Source organism: Rhineura floridana, chromosome 5 (assembly GCF_030035675.1).
Source record: "Rhineura floridana isolate rRhiFlo1 chromosome 5, rRhiFlo1.hap2, whole genome shotgun sequence".
Taxonomy (NCBI): Eukaryota; Metazoa; Chordata; class Lepidosauria; order Squamata; family Rhineuridae; genus Rhineura; species Rhineura floridana.
Genome location: NC_084484.1, coordinates 84,178,673 through 84,200,464, shown reverse-complemented (window position 1 = coordinate 84,200,464; position 21,792 = coordinate 84,178,673). Strand labels below are relative to the sequence as shown.

Sequence of the window (21,792 nt, the reverse complement as noted above, 5' to 3'; positions counted from 1 at the left end):
TTTGGTGAGTCTCCTTTCTCCCAACCTGCACGGGAAAGTTATACATGACACAAAGTTATACGAATTGTTTTGCTTCGCTACAGTTACAACTTCAGCTGTTATTCCTTTTCACACATAGTTGTTGTTAAGGATGGACAAAACAGTCTTGATCTGGTCCGTGTTCCACACCGTTAGATCAAGTGTTTTTCTGTAGGCCACAAGGAGCATTGAACAGAAAAAAGATGGTTGTCTCCATATGTATATGGGGGGCAACCATCTTTTATTCTGTACAATTACCCAGGAAGAGTCACACATCATAATGTACCTCTGCTTTCAGGTACCTTTTCATTTTCAACAAATGCTGCAAGCACTGCACTTTCTAGCTCAGTGGTGGATCACCAAGTAAGGAAGGGCTGTTACGCTGGCTTCTGGGCACGTGGGGGAGAGGTTGGAGGGAGGTCATCATGGTGCAAATTCACTGGTGCAGCCAATCCAGTGCTCCTGCTGGTGCGTTTGAACCATGCCAACCTCTTTGCCACCTCACCCCTCTCTCCCAGTAAGCAATAGTGATCCATGTGTTAAGAAGCTAGCGTAGCAGCTCTACGTCACTCAGTGAGTCACTTCTATTCTAGCTGCTTCAAGTGTCTAGAAATGGTTGTTGTTGTTTTAAAAAAGAAAGCACCAGGAAAGCCCTCCTACAAATGTAAGTTGGACGAAACCTCTTAAAAAATTATGGGGAAAGGAAACATTTGAAATTTCCAGGAGGGGATCGCTGCTTACCTTATTTAACCTTATAAAGTGGGCAAGGATTTTTGTTTCTTTGTTTGCTTAACTTACAAAAAAGAAGAAAGCTCTACACCATTCACAGTAGTGCAGAACTATCTGCAGTTTTCTGTTGGCCTGTGTGTGACTGTAAAAGAAAAGAGCATTCAAATATGGGAGTATAGAGGGCAGGTTTGTTGCTACTATACAGGACCTTCTGCTCCTGTTTTGTACCTTCAGTGACTGCACTCAGATGCTGAAGTTTAGAGACAGATAGACTGGTAACAGTATACTAGCTATTCTAGTTTGGCACATATTTTGAGAGCAGGGTAGCTGTTTTCAGTTCTGACAGAAAGCTTGCAGGGGAGGAGAGGCAATTGCCTTTCCCTCCTACAGGGTCTCTGTCAGCAGCAACCCAGTCAGGGTGGCATGATGACTGAAGGGGAAGGCCTTGTTTAATTCCCTTTGGCTGTTCCACAGTTGTGGCCACATCTCTGCAGACAGGAATTATGGAGAAGCGGGAAGAACTGTGTTTGCAGTCGAGGGGCGAAATAAGACACAGAGACATCAGCTTGGGTTGAACAAGGGCCACTTTATTAAATTACAGCAGACAAAACCCAATTTAAAGTGACCTGCAGAGGGAAACCTAGGTGCGGGAACTGTCTATAAGCAAGTAGCTTGCCACACAGCTCTTGGGCGACCAGCCCCTGCTGGGGCAAGAGCAAGCCCATCTGCTTACCCTTTACCCCGGCCACGCTTTGTAGGTGAGTAGGGGGGCCTTCCCACATCATCCCCACCCAGGGCCGTATAACCCCTGGGTAGATGAGGATAAGTTGGCCCCAGAAGCAGCCCATATCCTGCCCTCGAGCCATAAAGCCCTGACAGACAGGCCTCCGGAACCGCCAATCACCTCCAAAGGTGCCTAAGGGGGCCACCTAGCTGTCCTTACCTATTTCCCTTCCCGCACCTTCCCGCACCAGTGCAAGATGCATAGCCTGGTAGGACATTGACCTGTCTAATACATTCAAGTTAGCCAAATAAGCCAAAACCACCTATTAAACACAACGTCCCCTAACCCAATTCCATCCCACTCCCATGGTGTGGAGCAGGCAAAAAACCTGCCCGCCAACGAGGGTGGGCAGGATAAAAATTCCTACTCGGCCCCGAAGCAACCCCTAGGCACACCATAAAAGAGGGAGGGCAGGGTGGGCGTCACGCTGGCAAAGAGGAAGGTAGGAGGGGCGGCTGGACTTAAATAAGCCCCAAAGCCCCGCCCCTCCACACTGCACATCGCACGCACACAATAGGTGTGACGCGCGACATTGCCCCAAACAAAGATGGAGGCGGCAGCTTCGCCCCCATCTGCAACCATGCCCCACTCGTCAGCTGCGCGGCGAGCGGGGCCTCATATGTCTGTGTTCTATGCACAGCCAGGGTCCCCTGACCAAGGTGAATGCTGTATCAACAGCACAACATTGAATTGCTTATGCTCTGATTGACTGATATAAACCTGAGAATTGTAAAAGCAAAACATTAGGAACTACCATGCAGTATATAAAACTTGTACCACAATGATAAAACACAACCAAAAGACCAACTTGATGTTATTGCATTCAGAGTTGCCTTTTTGTGTAGTGCTTAACCACTGTGCACTAAAAGCTGTACAAAACTAATTTTGATGCAGTTATATGTGTGATCACATCAAGATTGCTTCTTCCCCATCCCCACTATTTTATCAATGTGCACATATATCTCAAGGAAAAGAAGGAATTGCAGACCTCTATGCCCCATGTCCCCCTTTAGGATGCACACCTTAACGTGGTGAGGGGGTTTGAGAGTGTTGAAGAAGCTGAGATCAATGCCATCAGGAGTCTAAACCAAGAGGCTAGACTCCTAGCAGGGGCACCCAAGGTGGAATGGTCAAACCAGACTAAGATGCATCCAAACTCAGAGGAAGGCAATGGTAAACCACCTCTGAATATCTCTTACCACGAAAACCCTATGAACAGAGTATCCAAAATGCAACACGAGATAGTGCTGGAAGATGAGACCCCCAGGTCAGAAGGCACTCACCGAGCTACTGGGGAAGAACAAAGGACAAGTACGAGTAGCGCTGTGACTAATGAAGCAGCTGGGTCAAAGCAGAAAGGAAGCCCAGAGGCTGATGCGCACAGATGCGAAAGGAGAGTCCGGAGTTGTATGATGCACACAATAGAAACATGCAATGTGAGAAGCATGAACCAGGGAAAGTTAGAAATTGTCAAGCAAGAAATGGAGTGTATCAACATTACAATACTTGGCGTGAGTGAATTAAAATGGACTGGAACGGGACATTTTCAATCAGGCAACTACAAAATATTTTATGCAGGAAATGAGAAATCAAGAAGAAATGGGATTGCTTTAATAGTGAGAAGTGATGTAGCAAAAGCAATTAGGAGCTACAACGCAAGGTCTGAGTGAGTGATATCAATGAGATTAAACGGAAAACCTATTAACATAACCATCATCCAAGTCTACGCTCCAACATCAAACGCAGAAGAAGAAGAATTGGAGAGATTTTATGCAGAAGTACAGGAGGAAATTGATCACACACCAAAACAAGATATGATGATAATCATGGGGGACTGGAATGCAAAAGTAGGGAACAGAGAAGAACTAGGAATTGTGGGGAAATGGGGCTTAGGTGACAGAAATGAAGCAGGAGAAAGACATTGAATTCTGTGAAGCCAATGATTTGTTTCTTGCCAACACATTTTTTGAGCAACCAAAAAGATGTCTGTACACGTGGACATCACCAGATGGTCAATATAGGAATCAAATTGATTATATAATTGGAAACAGAAGATGGAGAAGTTCCATACTTTCTGCAAAAGCAAGACCAGGAACAGACTGCGGTACAGATCATGAATTGATCGTATCAAAAATCAGAGTAAAGCTAAAGAAGAACAAAGCACTCATAATGCCAAAATACAATTTAAATAACATCCCAGAAGAATATAAAGATCAAATAAGGAACAGGTTTGAGGCTTTAAACTTAGTTGACAGAGAACCAGAAGAACTATGGACTGAAGTCAGGGACATTTTCAGGGAAGAATGCAAAAAGACAATACCTCTTGTTAAAAAGAGAGAAAGACCTCAATGGAAGACTGAAGAAACTCTTAAAATGGTTAAAGAGAGAAGGAAAGCAAAAGGAAAAGGAGATAGAAACATGGTTAGAACCCTAAATGCAACAATACAGCGACTAGTACGTAGGGACAAAGAGAACTATTACAATAGTTACTATATAGAAATAGAAGAGGACAACAAAAAGGAAAGAACTAGAGCCCTATTCCAAAAGATCAGTGAGAAATGAAAGGGAAATTTAAACCACGAATAGGGATGTTGAATAATCAACAGGGGAACACACTGACTGACCGAGATGAAATAAAAGGAAGATGGAAGCAATACACTGAAGAACTCTACAAAAGAGATGCAAGGATGACAGATTCATTCATGGAGGAACCATATGATGAAGAACCAGAAATTTTAGAATGTGAGGTAAAAGCTGCTCTTAAAATTCTTGGAAGAAACAAATCACCAGGAATAGATGGCATACCAATAGAGTTGCTACAAGCTACTGAGACTGAATCTGTCCAAATTTTGAGAAAAAATTGTCAACAAATATGGAAAACTAAACAATGGCCCACAGACTGGAAGCGTTCAATATATATCCCAATTCCAAAGAAAGGGGATACCAGAGAATGCAGTAATTACCGAACTATTGCCTTAATATCCCATGCAAGTAATGCTCAAGATTCTACAACAAAGGCTCTTACCATATATGGAGCAAGAAATGCCAGATGTCCAAGCTGGTTTTAGAAAGGGAAGAGGCACCAGAGATCATATCGCAAACATACGTTGGATAATGGAACGGACCAAGGAATTTCAGAAGAAAATCACCCTGTGCTTTATAGACTACAGCAAAGCCTTTGACTGTGTAGATCATGAAAAACTATGGAATGCTTTAAAGAAATGGGGGTGCCACAGCATCTGATTGTCCTGATGCGCAACCTATACTCTGGACAAGAGGCTACTGTAAGGACAGAAAATGGAGAAACCGATTGATTCCCCATCGGAAAGGGTGTGAGACACGGTTGTATTTTATCAGCTTATTTGTTTAATCTGTACGCAGAACATATCATACGGAAAGCAGGATTGGACCAAGATGAAGGAGGTAGAAAACTGGAGGGAGAAACATCAATAATTTAGGATATGCAGACAATACCATACTCTTAGCAGAAACCAGTAATGATTTGAAACAAATGCTGATGGAAGTTAAAGAGGAAAGCACAAAAGCAGGACTACGTCAAAAAACTAAAGTAATGATAACGGAAGATTTGTGTGACTTTACAGTTGACAATGAGGACATTGAACTTGTCAAGGATTATCAATACCTTGGCACAGTCATTAACCAAAATGGAGACAATAGTCAAGAAATTAGAAGAAGGGTAGGACTGGGGAGGGCAGCTGTGAGAGAACTAGAAAAGGTCCTCAAATGCAAAGATGTATCACTGAACACCAAAGTCAGGATCATTCAGACCATGGTATTTCCTTTTTTTTTTTACAATAATTTTTATTCAAATTTTCATAAAACATACAAAACAAAATCATAAAACATTCAAAGACAAAAAACAAAACAAAACAAAAATGATTAAACAAAAAAATAAAATGTTGACTTCCCATTTGTCGCAGATCAAATCAGTTGTAGGTCTACAATATATAACAATCCTGTCTCTTAAATTATATTATAAAATCACTTTCCTCCAGTAGTTATCTTAATTAATCATCAAATCTCATAAACATTACTTTATTCTTTCCACAAAAAGTCAAAGAGAGGTTTCAATTCTTTAAGAAATATATCTATCAATTTTTCTCCAAATAAACATGTCGATTAATCCATCTCATCAAAATCTGTTAGGTCCAATAATTTCAATAGCCATTATTCCATTATCCATATTAATTCCATCTTCCATCTTCAATAGTCCTGTTAAGTCCAGTAATTTCAGTGTCCAATCTTCCATTATCAGTATTCCATAATAATCTTGCTGTCATTGCCATAGTCATATAATAAGAGTCTGATGGGAATTTCCTCTATCCCAAATATTTTCTTGCCATCCATTCTGAATAAGTTGCTGAAATATTGTTGTAAAGTCATATCTGTGTTCTTCTTTTTTACAAAATGCACTGGCTCATCTCTTGAGAGTTTTTCCATTGTCACATGGCTGCAGTTAATTCCATAGATTTTCTCTATATCAAGCTCCATCACGTCATTCCAGTCCAGAAGATTATCCAAGCCATTGATAACTTTATCTCTAATATCTTCATTAATTTCTTCAGAGATAACGTTAAATTCCAAGCAGTAGATTTTATTTCTAATATCCATAAACTCCAGATCTTTTTCCAATTCCACATTTGTTCCAATCTCCAGGGCTTGTATCTTCCCTTTATTTTTTCTTTTCTCATCTCTGATCTCATTCTCCTCTCTCACAGGATCCCCTATTTCTTTAAGCTCCTGCGTCATTTTGCTCAGTTCAATTTTCAGCTCCTTACTGCCCTGTTTCGTTATCTCAATCTCATCCATTATTTTCTGAAACATAGTTACTTCCAGATTCTCAGCCACTTCCTTGATTGCCATTTTTAAAACCACGAAAACAAAACAAAACAAAAATAAAGAAGAACCACTTCTTATTTCAGCAACAATTGGGTTAATATTCCAGGCTTGATGACATCACAGTATAAACAGAGCAGCCTGCCTTATCTCTCTATGTTCAAGAACACAAAACAAATTTAGTTCCCAGCATCAAAACAGTTAATGGCGTTGTGAAGAAGCAGATTCGTCAAAATAAAATAGACCAAAAAGAGAATAGTCCCAGACAATATAATGTTCCTCGGAATAGAAATCCCTCTTCTGTTTATATCTTTAGAATGCACTTCCAGGACAGCTTTTTGCAATAGAAACAGAGATAAGCTGTTAATTTCGTGAATAACAGAGAAGAGTTATAGCTCACCCAGAAGTTCTTTAAAGCTGATTCATTTGACAAATCTCTTTTTGCTGCAACAATTTAAACCAAGTAAAAAAAATAATAGAAAGAAGGGTGCTTGCCTGTTAGTCCGTTTTCTCTTTGAAGAAAAGATAAACGTATTGCATTAATCAGATAGAGCTTGTTCGGAAGTCCGTCCGGCATTGCTGGCTGGACCTTTTCTCATAAATTAATGAAATCCAGTCCTCCCAACAAAAACAGGCTTTTGAGGTTGATCTCTACGTTTCTCCCTGCCCGGGAGAAATTTCATCAGTCAAAAAAAAAATGTTCTGACTGATTTATATCTGAATAAGCTTCTTTTGAGGCGGGAGCCTGTCTCAAAAGCAGGCACAAGCGAAGTCACCCTTCCCGGAAGTCCAGACCATGGTATTTCCGATCTCTATGTATGGATGTGAAAGTTGGACAGTGAAAAAAGCGGATAAGAGAAAAAACATTTGAAATGTGGTGCTGGAGGAGAGCTTTGCGCATACCATGGACTGTGAAGAAGGCAAATAATTGTGTGTTAGAACAAATTAAACCAGAACTGTCACTTGAAGCTAAAATGATGAAACTGAGGTTATCATACTTTGGACACATAGTGAGAAGACATGATTCACTAGAAAAGACAATAATGCTGGGAAAAACAACAGGGAGTAGAAAAAGAGGAAGGCCAAACAAGAGATGGATTGATTCCATAAAGGAAGCCACAGATCTGAACTTACAAGATATGAGCAGGGTGGTTCATGACAGATGCTCTTGGAGGTCGCTGATTCATAGGGTCACCATGAGTCGTAATCGACTTGAAGGCACATAACAACAACAACAACACCATGCCCCATGCTCAGAATTATTTTTACAAATTTAATTAGCATTCAAGAGGAGTAGAATGCAGAACAGAGTGAACCAAAGAACCAACACACTAGTATAGGGGAAATCATTTTATCATTTGTGTAGTGAAGTTGACACATAATTTTAGAGTCCAAATCTTTTTGGTTTGAAATAGGCATAAAATGTTAAAAGCGGTTGAGAGAAGTGTATTTTCTTGATGTCATGGGAGCACTAAATATATGTCTTTTTTTTCTAATTTATTACTCAGAGCTGAGGCAAGCTACACATGCACAGTGTGTATGTACAAAATGGGGAGAACTGAATGGAGGATTCTGAATTAATACAATTTCTGAAATGACCAGGTGCTTCAGAACTCCAAACTCGGAGGGGGGGGATTGGATAAGAATATATTAGAAGCATTCTGTGCAGAATACAAGATACCAATGACTAATAATCCTCTAGCTGAATAGGATTCTACAAAAGTTAAATAAATCCAACCTTAAGGCACCTATGATGCTTATTAACTAACCTTCATAAATGTAGTTAAGTGGCATTTGATGTTAATGTTTCCTATTATAGCTGCAGAATTAGGAGATTTAATTTTATATTATGTTTCCCTAGAGTATGGTAAACTCAACAGCAATGCCCTTTCAGTAAAACATGATTAAATGCATTACTTATATTCCAATGACACTCCAGCACAACATGAAAGCTGCTACAATATGTGATATATAGACAATATGTCTAACACAGGAAGCAGCAATAAGAAGATGCACGTGGACTCTCTCAGCTGATGAATATTAACAGGATGATTTAAGAAAAGAATCTTATAATGCAAAATCATAGTAACAAATAATCACTGAGGACATGAAACTTTCTCACTAGATTGTAACCAGAATATTTCTACAGACGCACACTCTCAATATCCCCTTGCAGTTGTTCTGAGTGGGGGGGGGTATGGGAATAAACATGTTAGACCCACCACAACCCTCATTGCCATTCTAGTCCTACTGCACAAATTTGAAGATGACCATCTGAAGCGAGTAGCTAGTTGTTATTGTGGAGGATCTATACACATTTGAGAAACCTCGTTTTCTATGAGTCAGAATCCAGATTTTCTTATTAAAGAAGAGACAATATCTGAACAGTATTTTAAAATTTTAATAATATAATCTATCATGTGTTTCTCCAGGTATTCACTTTCCTTCTCTTGGGTATAGGATAACAAAACATCACATATTAGTTTTTTTTTCTGTTGGAAGGCTAATAATACATGGTAATTGTTTGAATACAGAGAAGAATTGGAACCAGCAATGACATTTTTTCATCCCCTTTGTATAGTTTTCTCTTTCTCATGAATTTAATTCATTCAAATGAGATATGAATTCATGAAAATAAGCCTGAAGAGTGATAGAAATCAATGGATTCCCTCCATATTCTTCTGACTTTTTTATATGAGTGAGTAAGGAAAGCTGAAGTATAAAAATGTCTGACAATTTTCTTTTTGTCAGAACCTTCTCCGCTTCTCCCTTCCCTAACACTGGTCTTTGCTTACCTTTTTTATGCATGGAATTTCTAAATTGGTTCAGGAGGAAAATGATTACAAAAAAGAACAGTTTTAAGAGCTGGAAACTGAATTTTGAAAAAGCTACTGCACAGCAATGTCAATGCACACAAATTCACATATAATTAGTAAAGCAGTGCACAAAAGGAATCAATGTAATAATGCATACAAATCTATCAAGATTGCTTTTTTGCATGTTTTATCAATACAAACATGCATATTGTTAATGTAAAGCAGAATATGCAAGATCTGCATAGCCACTTCCCTAGGTTAACAAAAGGGGGAAGGGCATCTACATCTGTTGAAAATATGTTCAAAGATTGAATGTCCTTACTAAAATTCTTAATTTTTATTGACTTCATACTGTCAATACTACCGGGGTAAATAAGACATTCACACTATGGAAAACAGAGTTCATTCAGTGGAAAAACAATTAGGCAGTTCCATTGGACTTTTCTGTTTGGTATAACTATCATATCACATATCTGTTTGATGCGTTGTCAGGGAGACTTTTATTACTACTTCTATTGCATCATGTTTCCCAGGTCCCTGAGATGGGATTAAGCATTACAGATAAAGATGGCACGAATCTATTTTTGTAGCTGTTAAAGCCCATTGGAATATCTAGAGCACAAAATGTCTTGATCAAAAGGAAGCTTTTGAAGCATCCATTATACTGCTGCTCATGGGGGTGGAAAGGGGAAATTCTCGCTGTTCCACCATCTTTATCTTCAGGAATCCAGATACAAAAGGGAAGTTTTAAAGGCTAAGAAGTAGAATATAAAAGCCAATGTTAAATGGCTAGATTATGGAAGTTGCAAGGGACAAAAAGTCAGGTGGTATTTGTTTCAAAAAACAGAAGCATGAATACTATACTAGGTTTCCTGTATCACCATTTAGAAGCTGTTCCAATCTATTAGAAGAGTACAGAGTTTAAGTGAGACCCAAGTCCAGAAACACACTCATCTTACTCTCACTCCTCTGATTATGAAGCAAAGTGTTTGATAACAGGGAAAGATAGAGTAGTATTTAAAGTGCTCTAGTAATAACAAATCAGTATCTAGGCAGTGGAAATACTAATTGTTTTTGCTGATATCAGACCACACATAGTGAGGAAGCCTGGCAGAGGGAGGGCAAATGAAAACTGCTACCACTAAAGCAATACTTTTGATACACTGTGGGTATGTCTGAATGTGGTGGCCTCTTGTTTTCGGTAATGCCCATGTTTTTAGTGCTGCATTAGTCTAAAAATATGTGCCAGAATTCCTACCCTCATTCCCCTAGCATTTTGCTTCTTTTCTCTTTGCCTTATGCAGAAGTTTGTCTCATGATTAGTGTCCTCAGATTGATGCCCATGAGAATTTCACTTTTCTCTTCTTTTGTTTTCTGGAGAATGGTTTTTAAAAACTACAGAAGAAACATTTGGCATAGGACTAGCAGCCACTGCTGACATGAGCCAACCAAAAGTATGGTGTGTAGAAATTTGAAGAACAGAGGATACCTGAGGCCCTAGAAACTTAAAAAAGAGATGACAATCCTGTCAATAAATTGGCCATCAAGACACAGTAAACCACATGGTCCACTGAGGCCCTTTGGAAATCTCTGAAGGGGCACTTATAGGAGGCTACCTCAGGTCAATCATAAATGTACTGAATAACCTTGGGATACCAAACTTTGATTCATTTTGTCATATATATGTCAGACTCTAAAACTGTGGATGAATGTTACCTTAATAACTTCTGTATAGTGTTTCAGTAGTTGCAATGCTTAACATGCTAACATTTATTAGGTGCCAACAACCTTTAACTATAATGGCCATTGAAATATCTCTCAATTAGTCACATAATTTGATTGTAGTTCAGAAAATGTTCCTGCCATAGAAAAAAGATATATTTTTTTTCACTATGATGTGATCTACAGCTTTTCTGTTTCCTTTAAGAAAGTGTATAAACTTCTGTGACATTTAATGCAGCACATTTAGGCAACATAATGTGTAATAAATGGAAAGTGATCTTTTAAAGCTCTTACAAGTTAAATACAACTGTATCTAGTTGTAGTCATATTGTTACAAGTCATCACACTTTATTGTTCCCATTTATAGTTATGACTACTCTTTCTTTAGTGAGAAAGCAATATTCCTCTACCCTAATAGTGTAATTTATTATCAGCCATGAAGATTTCAGGGCAATCTGAATTTTATTATGCTTTCAATATATATACATTAGAGATGCCTTGATAGTGTATTGCTGCAGACAAATAGGGACATATTATCATCAGGAGGAGGGGATACAATTTTCCCTTTACCAAAGATATGTCAGAGCTCCATACATAATGCTGAATTTATCTGTACACCCAAGAATGATACGTCAAAGCCATTCTATTTAAAAATGTCTCAGAAGAAACTAAAGGTGCACAGTATTCAACATTTCAGCTAGATAAATTGAAAATAAATGCAAATGCTGAAGGATCACTGCTGAACTATTAATATAAAATCACACTTATATCAACCCTCTCTTATTATCCTTTTAATAATCTCACGGAGCGCCTTCAACGCCACCAATTATGCCGCCCGACAAGATCGGCCACACAGGGCCTTCTCTCAATCCCGCCAACAAAAACAGCCAGATTGGCGGGTACAAGAGAGAGGGCATTCTCAGTGGCGGCCCCCACTCTTTGGAACTCCCTCCCACAAGATCTCCGGCATGCCTCTTCCCTAAATGTATTTCGGAAAGCCTTAAAGACCTGGCTTTTTCAGTAGGCCTTCGGGGTATCCGGGGAGGGTTAATCGATATAATTGTAATGCCTCCTACCCAGTTTTAATATTGTTGTTGTAGATCTATTGTTTTTATTGTATTACTGTAATTTATTAATTGTATTTTAATAATTTTGTAAGTCGCCTAGAGTGGCCATTGGCCAGATAGGCGACGAAGAAATTAAATTTATTATTATTATTATTAATTCTGCTGTCACAGAGCTGCATGTAAATGAATCTGGTGCAACTGGAACTTTCTTGATCATTTCCCTCAGACTACATGTCCTATAATTATATGGAAGACTTATCTCTTATATATTACCACATGAGAACTTGATTTATTGTAGCACTCCTTCATAGAAACACAAGATGATCCTGCTGAATCAGACAAAAGGCCCTTCCAGCCACGTATTCTAGTTTCTGACAGTAGTCAGCCTCTAGAAAGCTCAGAAGCAAGTTTCCTCTATTGTTTGTCCACAGCACTAGTACTCAGAGGTGTACTGGCTCCAAATATGAAGACTCCAGTATGGTATAGATGTTATTGTTGCAGGTTGAGGTTGGTACAATGGCTAGCTAACAAGGGGGACATGGGTTCATGTCTCTACACAACAAGAAACTCAATGGGTAACCTTGAGCCAGTTACTGTCTGCTAGACTAACCTACCTCACAAGGTTTGTGTGAGAATAAAATGAGTTTGAGAGTACCATGTATGCCACCCAGACTTCCTGGGATAAACAAATTAAAAATAAATAAATAATGGCTAATAATGGCTGTTGTTAGATCAACAATTTTATAAAGCTTAGCAGCACTTCTAGAGAGCCAGTGTGGCATAGTGGTTAGACTGTTGGACTAGGACCTGGGAGACCAGGGTTCAAATCCCCACACAGCCATGAAGCTCACTGGGTGACCTTGGGCCAGTCACTGCCTATTAGAGGAAGGCAATGGTAAACCACCTCTGAATACCGCTTACCATGAAAACCCTATTCATAGGGACACCATGAATCGGAATCAACTTGAAGGTAGTCCATTTTTCTTTTTTTTTCACCAGCACTTCCAGTTCTATGAGAAATACCTATGCAATTAGGCTCTCTAGGAGCTGTTTGTGAATAAACAGAATTCATGTATTTGGAGAACATCTAAAGGACACCTATGTACATACATTTATAAATCCAGTAACAGTAGTTTAGGGGCTTAAGTACCAAAGTGAAGCAACTTGTTTTTATAGTAGCATTTTAGTATTTTCAAATGATAACTAGCACAAATCAGGATGAACTTTTCTCTTGGGGGCTCAGCAGGAAAGAGCTCAAATGAAAAAAACTTGCATTTAGTTGCTGAGGTTGGCTGCTTGTAAAGAATTTCAGCCATAGTTAAATTAGCAGCTCTCTGAACTGTCTGAAAGGATTTGTATTTTGTTGTTGTTGGGGGAGGGAGAAGGATCAGAAAATCTACCACCTAAATCAAGATATATGATAGATATTTATTTGAGAATAAGAATATGGTTCATTTACTATAATCTGGAATTCAGAACAATCAGAAACCTTACTTAGCTGTTCTTTGCTCCTGTGTTAATCAACACAGGAGGAAGGAGCAGGAGTACGCAGAGTATAGCCATGCCCCGAGGCTATAAGCTTCTCCCTTGATGTCTATACACCATTGTGTCTGTAGCGACAGGGCCTTTGTGCATATAGTTCTATGTAGCTGAGGCTTCCCAAGCACAACTATATGTGCAAAAGCCCCTTTGCTACAGACAACTGCACCATGCACACAGAGATCACAGGAAGTATGCACAGTGTCATAAGTGAGGCTACCTGGCATGCCCTCATTCCTTGCTGATGTGTTGTTGTTGTTGTTAATAAAAACAGGGGACAAAACTCTAAAAACATCTTAAAAACAAAACATTTTAAATATCATTTAAAAAAACTTTTAAAAACATCTTTAAAAGCATTTACAACACAGATGCAGACTGGGATAAGATCTCTACTTAAAAGGCTTATTGAAAGAGGAAGGTCTTTAGTAGGTGCCAAAAAGATAGCCGAGATGGTGCCTATCTAATGCTTAATGGGAGGGAATTCCAAAGGGTAGGTGCCTCAGCACTAAAGGTCTGCTTTCTGTGTGTGCAGAACGGACTTCCTGATATGATGGTATCTGCAGGAGGCCCTCACCTGCAGAGCGCAGTGATCAAATGCGTATGTTAAAGGGTAAGACAATCTTTCTGGAGTGAAGAACAACTGAATAGGGCTAGAAGTGGCTTCAAATTCTAATCCAACTGTAGGTGGCCCTTGGCAAAGCACATTCTCCCAAATGTAGGATGTGATGATAAAAACTGGTAAGGAGTTATACTATTTAAGCTACATAAATGATTTAAATAAAATATGACATGATTATAAAATATGACATGACATAAAATCACAAGAAACATTTCACAAACATCTTTAACGGGAACAAATCACAACTATGTTTCCTTTTTTTAAAAAAAGAGAGACTGAAACTATTCAGAGAACTTCATTCTCCATATGTTTTAATGGACACCTGTTCTGTTAAAACATATGGGGAATGAAGTTCACCACAATATCAGTAGTTTATCCCATTGGGCAATACTGCCTATTCCATTGGGATACTCCTGAGCAACCAAGAGTAAGGATCCCAAAGGCAGCCTAAAATAACTCCTGGTAAGTCTGTAGCAGGATAGTCAGCACAGGGTTTGAAGCACTGGCAATACAATTTGCCACAGCCCTTCTTTCTCTTTTGTGTAAAGTGTCTCTTGGATGAGACTGATTTTCTAGATCCATTTCAATTGGGGTTTAGGACTGGTTCAACATGGAGAGTGCCTTGGTTGTCCTGTATGATGACTGCTGTTGGGAGAGAGTCAGGTAGAGCGTGACCCTGTTGATTCTCCTTGACTTCTCAGCAGCTTTTGATACCATCAGCCATGCATATCCTCCCACAGTGGCTGTCTGAACTGGTACTGGATGGCACTGCTTTGAAGTGGTTCCAGTCTTATTTGGATGGCTGCCTCAAGCACCATGGGTGCTTGAGGAATGCCACTTGACCTTATGGAGCCTTCAATGTGGGGTTCCCCAGGAGTCAATCTTATCCCCCATGCTGTTTAACATCTACATGAAACTGTATAGTGGGATTATCTGGAGATTTGGAGTATGTTGTCATCAATATGCTGCATGTGAGCATTTTATGTATTTTGTATAGTTTGCTTTAAATGTTTCTAGTTTTAAATTTCTTTTATGTGGTTTGTTTTATTTTGTCAGGTTGCTTTAATTAACTTTCTTTTTATAAAGTGACATAATAATAAGAATACAAATAATAAGAAGAAGAAGTAGAAGGGTTCAGAAAAAGGGGTTCATGTGTATATATTTTCTTTTTTCATTTCCAATATCAAACTTGCAGCACCTTCTACATTTCTATAGCACCAATTTCTGTTTAGATACATGTCAGACCAGGCAGCAGTTCTTCATAAGATGAAAGACTTAAATTAAATTGTAAGCTGTTCCTCCTTATTCACCACAGTGGGTTTTCAAATATCTAATATAAACAAAATTATTCCATCAATGAAAAGTCTGAATAATCATATCTAATAGAAATAGGTCCAATATAAAAAAGCACCCAAATTATTTATTGCATCCCCAACTATATGCCTGGATAGGAGATATTATACTTGTGATAATGCATATATTAGTTGATTCTTTTACTCAGAATATTGTTTTGGTCATTAGAGATATGCTTCTCAACATAATCATTCATCTGATTATACAAACCTGTTCAAGAAGGGCTTTCATACTTCCACACACATACACATATGAAAACTAACAATTATTCTGGCACCAACAGTGACTGCAACCCCAAAACAGCACAGCTACACATCAGCAAAAATGGAAGAACTGGAAAGAGATGCAAAATATGACTTTTTACCTTTGTAGCAATATATATCTACTGAGAGTCTCTGATTACCTGTAACTGTTAATTCTGTGGTCCTTCTGACAACAAACAGTCCATATTTTAATTCACATGTGTAATTTCCAATGTCATCTTCTCTGACCTCCCGAATAACAAGAATGTCCTTCTTGAATGCAATACTTGGTCTCCATGTTGTAACTTGGCATTCCTATGCAAAGATAATTACAGTACCTTTGTGACTATGGTCCTTGTACTTACATTTGACACATAAGTTCAGTTCCAAACTAGTAAGCTCTTAAAAAGGTAGCAAAGAGTCTTACCAAGTTCATTACTTTTTTCAACAAAAGTACTTTGGATCATATTCAGAGCTTTTTTGATAGTACTTGCTTTTCAGTTTTTCATATAAAACAATGCCCCTAATTAGCCCAATAATGGCTAGTTGTGTATGCTTTGTATTTGCCCAATGCTCAATAACCATGCTGAAGTGGTAAGTGGATGGTAGACAATGGGAAAATTCATAGTGGACTGTTATAGAGCATGATTTTCTCACAAGGGATAGTCTGTCAGTTCTATCCCAGTGTTCTGTGGATTATTTTAAAGCATAAAAATTGCACTTAAATTATATACATTTTATGTCCATTCTTCAAAACAATAGTGGCCAGTGGAGTGAGGTAGCATTGCTTACCTGGCTTCCCAACATGGAGGCTGCTGCCGGTAACCAAGAGAAAAAGGTGAAGGGACGAGAAAGTTTGCATGGTGCAGGCACATCAGCTAATTTAATTTGCTGCCCTCACTGCCCCATCTGCACCACACTGACCTTGCCACACTGCCCCTCCCCCTCCCCTCTTGGTTACTGGCAGTGATCTCTGCATTGGGAAATCAGATGAAAAATTCCACCCTACCCCACCATCTTCTACTGCTCCAAAATAGGCCATTTTGCATGCCTTTCAATACATTTCCTCCTACATTTTTGTACTCATTTTCCCTTAAAATATCTCTATTTTTGTGTGTTTTAAAAAACTTAAACTGCATTGCAGAATTTGGAAAAGTGTATAATCTGACTGATAACTTTGTTCCAATCCACATATAAGTCTGGGACAAGTGAATTAGGTCAGTTTGCTTCAAAATGCTTACCAAACAAAATTTTTCTCAGTCTGTATTGTACAGCCTCCTTTGAAATATATTAATAGAAGCGTAGTATTTTCAGGTCAATCTCATGTTGATTTGATGCAAGGTCCCTGTAGTTTGATAAGCATGGAAGTGGCTATTTTATGGTCAACGGGCCGGTTATATTCTGTGGGCTGGTTGAATCAAGAGGCAAGTGCTTAAAAGCATCATTAAGTTGGTTTATATCAGCCTTCTCTTTGGTGAGGTGCAACTAATTTGGGCTGATATCTGAAGATGCCTTAGGAAACATCTTGAGGTACTATATGATTTCTCAAACATGCTGAGCCACCATGATACTAACTTGTTTTTGCATTAGACAGAAAAAGCTCAAAGAATTCATCACCATGACAACAGTTTGGATACCCGTCAGAGATTTCATATTTCTGTAAGGTTGGAAAGCTCCTTGTACATTAACATTACATTTGAGATGTCTGTATTAAAAAATGAAAAGATTAAGTGCAGCAGATTCACAGTGCAGCAGATAGCAATTAGTACTGCCAAGTTTTATTTTGGCAAGGTTCCTGGACTGTATGACAAGCAGAAATCCAACTGGTAAAGATTATCTCATCACCTCTTCTCTATTCCAGGGAAACCTTCACCTGATGAATTACTGCTAGCCATGCAAATATTAAATACACAATTATGAAGAGCAACAAAGGAAAAAGATAATGTTAGGAAAAAGCAGAAAAGTCTCTGCTCTTATAACTATCTATTTTATTTATGTATTTATTTATTTAAAGGATTTATAATACAATTTTTGAGCACACAACATAAGTAAAAATACAAAGCCAAATGTAATATAAAACCATTTAAGATATCTACTTACAAAACACTAACCTACAAGCCAGCACAAAATATACAATAAAACACTAGAAATACAAATTCAGCAAATGTTGGTATAGAAGCCCCAGTTTATGATCCAGCTAATATTACAAATCAAAGGCCTTGGTGAAAATGTAGGTGTTCAGAGCCCACTTATAGGCTATAAGGGAGGGAGTATCCCTAACTATAAAAGGAAATGAATTCCATTATTGTGGGGCCACTGCCAAGAAGACCCTCTTACAAGTGCTTCCCGGGCTAATTATCTTCACCTAATTGTTATTAATAAGTAGAATGATTAATCACAGAATAACAGAGTTGGCTATAAGGCTATTGAGTCCAACCCCCTGCTCAGTGCACAAATCTAGGTTAAAGCATACCCGCCAGGTGGCTATCCATCTGCTTAATGTCTGTATTATATCAGGAAAAGCAACACAGGTGTCACAAATATAATTTATGAAATTACACAACTATTCACACTGGTCAGCATTTCATTTGGAATCCATATATGAATATTAAATTATCTTCATAATTTAAAAAGTTAAATATATTATAAAGTTGGACAAGCCTGTTAACAAATGTTGCAATTTTAAATTCTGAACTACTATGGTTCTGCTTTAGGGGCCTTGCAAGTAAATTTGAAAATGAATTAGTTGCATTAGTTTGAATGTATTTATTTTTCAGTGCTACAGAAGATTTTGAACACTATAATCTTTAACACCAGCACACTGCAGGCTATTTATTTGTTCAGTGGACAAATAGTCTTAGCTGGAATAACACTGAATAGTATTTTTCTACATTTCTTTCTCCCCAAGCTTAGGTTTATAAGATGTGATTAGAGCTCAAAATAGTAGGACATTTGCAGGAGATGATATAATCAGATATCTGTAGACTTAACAGGACAAGAAGACAAATTAATAGCCTTCTGTTCCCCTACAATTTAAGCAGAATCACTTCTTCTAAACCATCCTTGACGTACATTACAATATCTAATTTTGTAAAACATCACTTATCATGGAAGCCCCAGTATTCTGTTACACTAGGCAAGTTCACAGGAAGCTGCTTCATACTGCGTCAGGTCACTAGTCCATCTAGCTCAGTATTATCTACATTGACTGACAGTGGCTCTCCAGGGTTTCAAACGGGACATTTCCAGCCCTACTTACAGCTCCTGGAGATTGAACCTAGGACTTTCTGCATGCAAAGCAGATACTCTGTCAATGAGCTAGAGCCACAGTAGCTGGCTGCTCCTACAAATTGCTTCAGGGTCTTGCAGGCCACTAAAGTTGTTTTTGGCAGATTGTTCCCTACACAGATCCATTCCAGTTGAACCAAATAGCAAGACCATTGCCACTCTAGGATTACTTGCTTGTACCGGCTTTGGCAATGGTTCTATTGAATGAGCTCAAAAACAAGCATGGTCTCTTGGGCACCAGAGAAAGCAGTGATTTGGGTGCCACAGCAAAATAGACACATAGCCTCTTGGGAGACCCAGATATCTCAGAAAAGGCTCAAAACCTCATGTGGGGCTTCTGGGCTTACCACACTATATGAGGTCTAGGAAGGGAAGCCAAGGAGAATACAATTCACTGCTCACTTTCTGCTGATGGAGGGCCATGACCAAGAAAAGAAGAAGGCTGAATTGGCTCCAGAGAAGTGGAAGCCATAGTGGAAAAGTTAGAGGACAGGTAGCCTTCCCATGAGTATAGACAAGATTGCAGCCAAGGTAGGTCTACAGTGGTTCTCATTCTGTTTGAGAAGAACTGATGCCTAAACATGGAACTATACATGTGGACATTGTGATTTGTGAAAATTGCAGTGGTACTTTGTTTAGTAGCTATGACTGTAAATCACAGCAACCATGTGAATAGTCCCCAAAGATATATTCTGTTTCATGCAAATTGAGTATCATCATGAGCACCTCCCAGCAACAAGCACACTTGTTCTGAAAGGGCCTTGCATGGAGCCACCAGGTAATGTCAACTGGCATTTTGTTTCATTGCAATAAATTGATTTCTGATTCAAATTATTTAGTCTTCTGATTATAAAAATCTTCTTAAATCTGTTTGTAAAGTAAAAATAATAAATGAGGATGATGATAAATGCTTTCCTATAGGGATGGGTGAATCAGTCTGTGTCACTTTCATGTGTGTTCACAATAAGTCAATCCTGTTTTCACATGATTTAAAAAATCTGTACAAAATGTTTATATATAGACTGGGGATTCTGTTGGTGTACTGCCCACCCCACTGCCCAACAGACTCCCTAGCTGAGCTGACGGAAGTGGTCTCGGGTGTACTGTTGAGATTCCCCAGACTGTTGGTTCTGGGGGATGTCAACATCCATGCCGAGGCCACCTTATCCGGGGCGGCTCAGGATTTCATGGTTTCCATGACAACCATGGGGATGTCCCAACATGCCATTGGCCCAACACATGTAGCAGGGCACACTCTAGACTTGGCTTTTGCAACTAGACATGGAGATGGTGATCTGAATATGTGTGTGGGGGCTTATATCAGTCCCTCTGTCATGGACAGATCACTGCTTGCTGAAGTTTAGACTAACAATGGCTTTTCTCCTCTGCAAGGGTGGGGGACCTATTAAGCTGATCTGCCCCCCGAGACTAATGGATCCGGATGGTTTCCAAAGGGCTCTGGGGAGTTTTCGGGCTGATAGGGCTGGTGCTCCTGTCGAAACCCTAGTTGAACTGTGGAATACAGAAATGACCCTGGCGGTTGACATGATTGCTGCTGAGCACCCTCTCCTGTGTAGAGCTCGTACGGCTCCATGGTATACGCCAGAGCTGGAGAGATGAAACAATATAGGAGACGGCTTGAGTGCAGATGGAGATGAACTCCTGGTGGATGCAATTACACACTGGTAAGTGCCTATGGTAAGCTGTATTTAGGGGTAGTGAAGGCAGCAAAAAAACAATATTTTGCTGCCACTATCAAATCATCTATATGCCACCCAGCGGAGCTCTTTAAAATTGTCTGGGGGCTATTACACACTGGCCCCAAGGACATGGTAGAACCATCTGAGGGCTGCTGTAATGAATTTGCTAGGCACTTCCAGGATAAAATCTTTAGCATCCGCCAGGACTTAGACTCCAGAGCTATAGCAGGTGAATAAAGCGGGGAATCCAGAGCACAGCCTTGTCCTGATTTCTTGGATGAGTTTCAGTTGGTGCAGCCTGAGGACATTGACAAGGTGCTTGGACAGGTTCATGCAACCACTTCTGTGCTGGATCCTTGCTCTTCTTGGCTAATCAAAGCTAGCAGGGATGGAACAGCCGGCTGGGCCAGGGAAGTGATTAATGCCTCTCTGCAAGAGAGGGTGGTCCCTGGCTGCCTGAAAGAGGAGGTAGTGAGACTACTCCTGAAGAGACCCTCCCTGGACCCAGAAAATCTTAACAACAACAGGCCAGTAGCAAATGTTGCATTCCTGGGCAAGGTCCTTTAATGAGTGGTAGCAGGCCAGCTCCAGACACTCTTGGATGAGACCGATTATCTGGATCCATTTCAGTCGGGGTTCAGGCCTGGTTCTGGCACGGAAACAGCCTTGGTGGCCGTGTATGATGACCTCTGTCGGGACAGAGACAGGGGGAGTGTGACTCTGTTGATTCTCTTTGATCTCTCAGCGGCTTTCAATACCATCGACCATGGTATCCTTCTGGGAAGACTGGCTGAGATGGGAGTAGGAGGGACTGCATTGCGGTGGTTCCGCTCCAACTTGGCGGGTTAGCTCCAGAAGGTAGTGCTTGGGGAACATTGCTCGGCACCCTGGACTCTCCAGTATGGGGTTCCACAGGGGTCAGTTCTGTCCCCCATGCTGTTCAACATCTACATGAAACCGTTGGGTGAGGTCATGCACTTTGGAGTCCATTGCCATCAGTATGCTGATGACATGCAGCTCTATTTCTCCTTTTCATCTTCTCCAGGTGAGGTTGTCAA

At 39.6% G+C, this 21,792-nt stretch overlaps 1 protein-coding gene across 1 annotated transcript in view; it reads right to left on the bottom strand.

The window, feature by feature from the left end:
• IL1RAPL1 (interleukin 1 receptor accessory protein like 1) overlaps positions 1–21,792 on the bottom strand; it is a 1,273,168-nt gene that overhangs the window by 487,025 nt on the left and 764,351 nt on the right. The window contains exon 6 of the mRNA XM_061627356.1: positions 15,908–16,061. Within this exon, the coding sequence (XP_061483340.1) occupies positions 15,908–16,061 (154 nt within the window). The remainder of the gene's footprint in view (positions 1–15,907; positions 16,062–21,792) is intronic.